At 27.5% G+C, this 2,460-nt stretch overlaps 1 protein-coding gene across 2 annotated transcripts in view; it reads left to right on the top strand.

Moving 5' to 3' along the window:
* Positions 1-2,454, top strand: part of LOC102680993 (zinc finger protein chinmo) — a 59,433-nt gene extending 56,979 nt beyond the window's left edge. For both annotated transcript variants that reach the window (XM_006618816.2, XM_006618814.2), the window contains exon 7: positions 2,195-2,454. In XM_006618816.2, the coding sequence (XP_006618879.1) occupies positions 2,195-2,427 (233 nt within the window). In that variant the 3' untranslated portion in view covers positions 2,428-2,454. The remainder of the gene's footprint in view (positions 1-2,194) is intronic.
* The last annotated feature ends 6 nt before the right edge of the window (positions 2,455-2,460 follow it).

Here is a 2,460-nt window from a genome sequence, read left to right as displayed (position 1 = left end):
CTGTCCCCCTCCCTCCACTCCCTTGCCAGTTTCGCGCGGCCTGTTCGGTCCGCCTTTGTCTTCGGGCAGCGATCCTTCGTGAATTTCATAGTCAGCTGCACGAAATCGAGCCCCACGGCCCCGTTTACTTTTTCTAGGATGGCCCAACTCTATTTTTAACCCGCTATCCACCGAAAAAGAGGAACGATCCGCGTGCTACTAGACGCGTGCACGCGCTCCATTATCGAGATGATCGCACGCGCAAACCCCGGCTGCGGACCTTATAGAGATTTGGGATGGGAGAAACTTTCTTTTTTTCTTTGTTTGAACGTTTAAATTGTTCATCGATTCGATGGTTTTGTTTTGAAATTTAAGTATAAAAAATTTTTAATTTTAAAAAAAAATACAGGATGGTGATTCGTGGTATAAATGGAGGCAGGAAGATTGAAAAATAAAATGAAAACATGGAATAAATAAAATTCTTTGTGGCCTCGTTTTTTTGAATAAATTAGGTTTGAAAATTTGTTGATATAAATTATTCATTATTTTTAAGATCTTTAATTTTTCTTTAATATATTTAAATTTTCTTAAAAAATTATTCACTATTATACAAATGTTGTAAGTTGTAATCATTTAAAAGTATATATATATATAATTAAATCATGAATTTGTAATGAATTTCATGAACAGAATTGACAAAAAAGTATTTGTTATGCATTCTTTAATTATTCATTCATGAATATTGACATATTCTACTAACTTAATTTAACATTATTAATAAAAAAAATTATTATTTTTTAATAAGAGATAATAAGATAATTAAGGAACAAATTCAAGATGATAATAATAATAACATATAATATATTTCATGAGCATTAACAAATTTATTAAAAATATGCTTGAAGAAGACTTTTATAACGATCCAAATAAAGATTGTAATACAATATTTGTATGATATTCTTGATCTAATAAAATGACGAAAATTAGAAAATTCTTCCAAAAAAATACTTTTTCTAAGAAAAATATTTCGGCTATTATTTCTTCTATATGCAAATGTATTAAATTAGATAGCCAGAATAAACCGGAAATTACACGAATTCCGTAAAACAAGTCGAGCAAAGATTAAAACAATCGTTTTTCTATTTAGAACAACTATATGTATCTGTTATTTAATTTTTTAGATAATTTTACATCATTTTTCTAGAATTACAATTTATTATTAATAATTTATATTAATAATAATAATTTATATTAATATGTTATATTAATTTATAATAATATTAATTTATTATTAATACAAATTTTGTAACAATAATTATTAAATTGCTTCATAATAATTTATTTTTTTAATTTTATTTAAAAAATACTTCATACATTTTATATATATATTCACAATATCTAAATGCAATATTCTAAACTTTGAATAGGTTAGATAAAAAAACTTAAAAAAATATCATTTTTTCATTTTCAAAACCAATATTAAATTTTCCAAGGACTTATTTTAAATTTACTTTTTTTAAAAAATAATTAATCATTTGCAAAACCCTCGTTCCCTATCCCCAAATAGAATTTTTTACATTTCAATTTAATATTAAAATATTAAAACTATATAGCTAATATCAGTAACAAGTTAAATAACTACAAAAATCCCATTAACACTTTGAGATCAAAATAACGATTAGATTAGAAAAAAATTTTAAAAAATATCATCTATTCTCATTTTCAAAATCAATATTAAATTTTCCAAGGACTTATTTTAAATTTACTTTTTTAAAAAAATAATTAATTATTTGCAAAAACTTCCCTATCTTCAAATAGAATTTCTTACATCTCAATTTAATATTAAAATATTAAAACTATAAACCTAATATCAATAACGAGTTAAGTAACTATTACAAAAATTAACACTTTGAGATCAAAATAACGATTAGATTAGAAAAAAACTTAAAAAAATATCATCTATTCTTATTTTCAAAATCAATATTAAATTTTCCAAGCACTTATTTCAAATTTACTTTTTTTAAAAAATAATTAATCATCTCCAAAAACCTCGTTCCTTATCCCCAAATAAAATTTCTTACATCTCAATTTTAATATTAAAATATTTAAACTATATACCTATATATCAGTAACCTATATATAAGTAACTATTACAAAAATCCCATTAACACTTTGAGATAAAAATAACGGAATATCCCCGTTCCCATGATTTCAGGCAAGAAACTGAAGTGTCCGGACTGCGAGAAATTGTACGGCTACGAGACAAACCTGCGCGCCCACATACGGCAACGCCACCAAGGTATCAGGGTGCCGTGCCCGTTCTGCCAGCGGACGTTCACGCGGAACAACACCGTGAGACGGCACATCGCGCGCGAGCACAAAGCCGAGCTAAATCTGAAGGCCTTCCAACAGTCGAACCATTCGATGTCGGACACGGTGCCGCAGTAACGGCGTCCTCGTCATCGCTGTCGTTATCGTCGT

Source organism: Apis dorsata, unplaced genomic scaffold (genome assembly GCF_000469605.1).
Source record: "Apis dorsata unplaced genomic scaffold, Apis dorsata 1.3 scaffold_376, whole genome shotgun sequence".
In the NCBI taxonomy this organism is placed as follows: domain Eukaryota; kingdom Metazoa; phylum Arthropoda; class Insecta; order Hymenoptera; family Apidae; genus Apis; species Apis dorsata.
The sequence above is the reverse complement of the archived record's forward strand: the minus strand, read 5'-3'. Positions and strand labels throughout refer to the sequence as shown.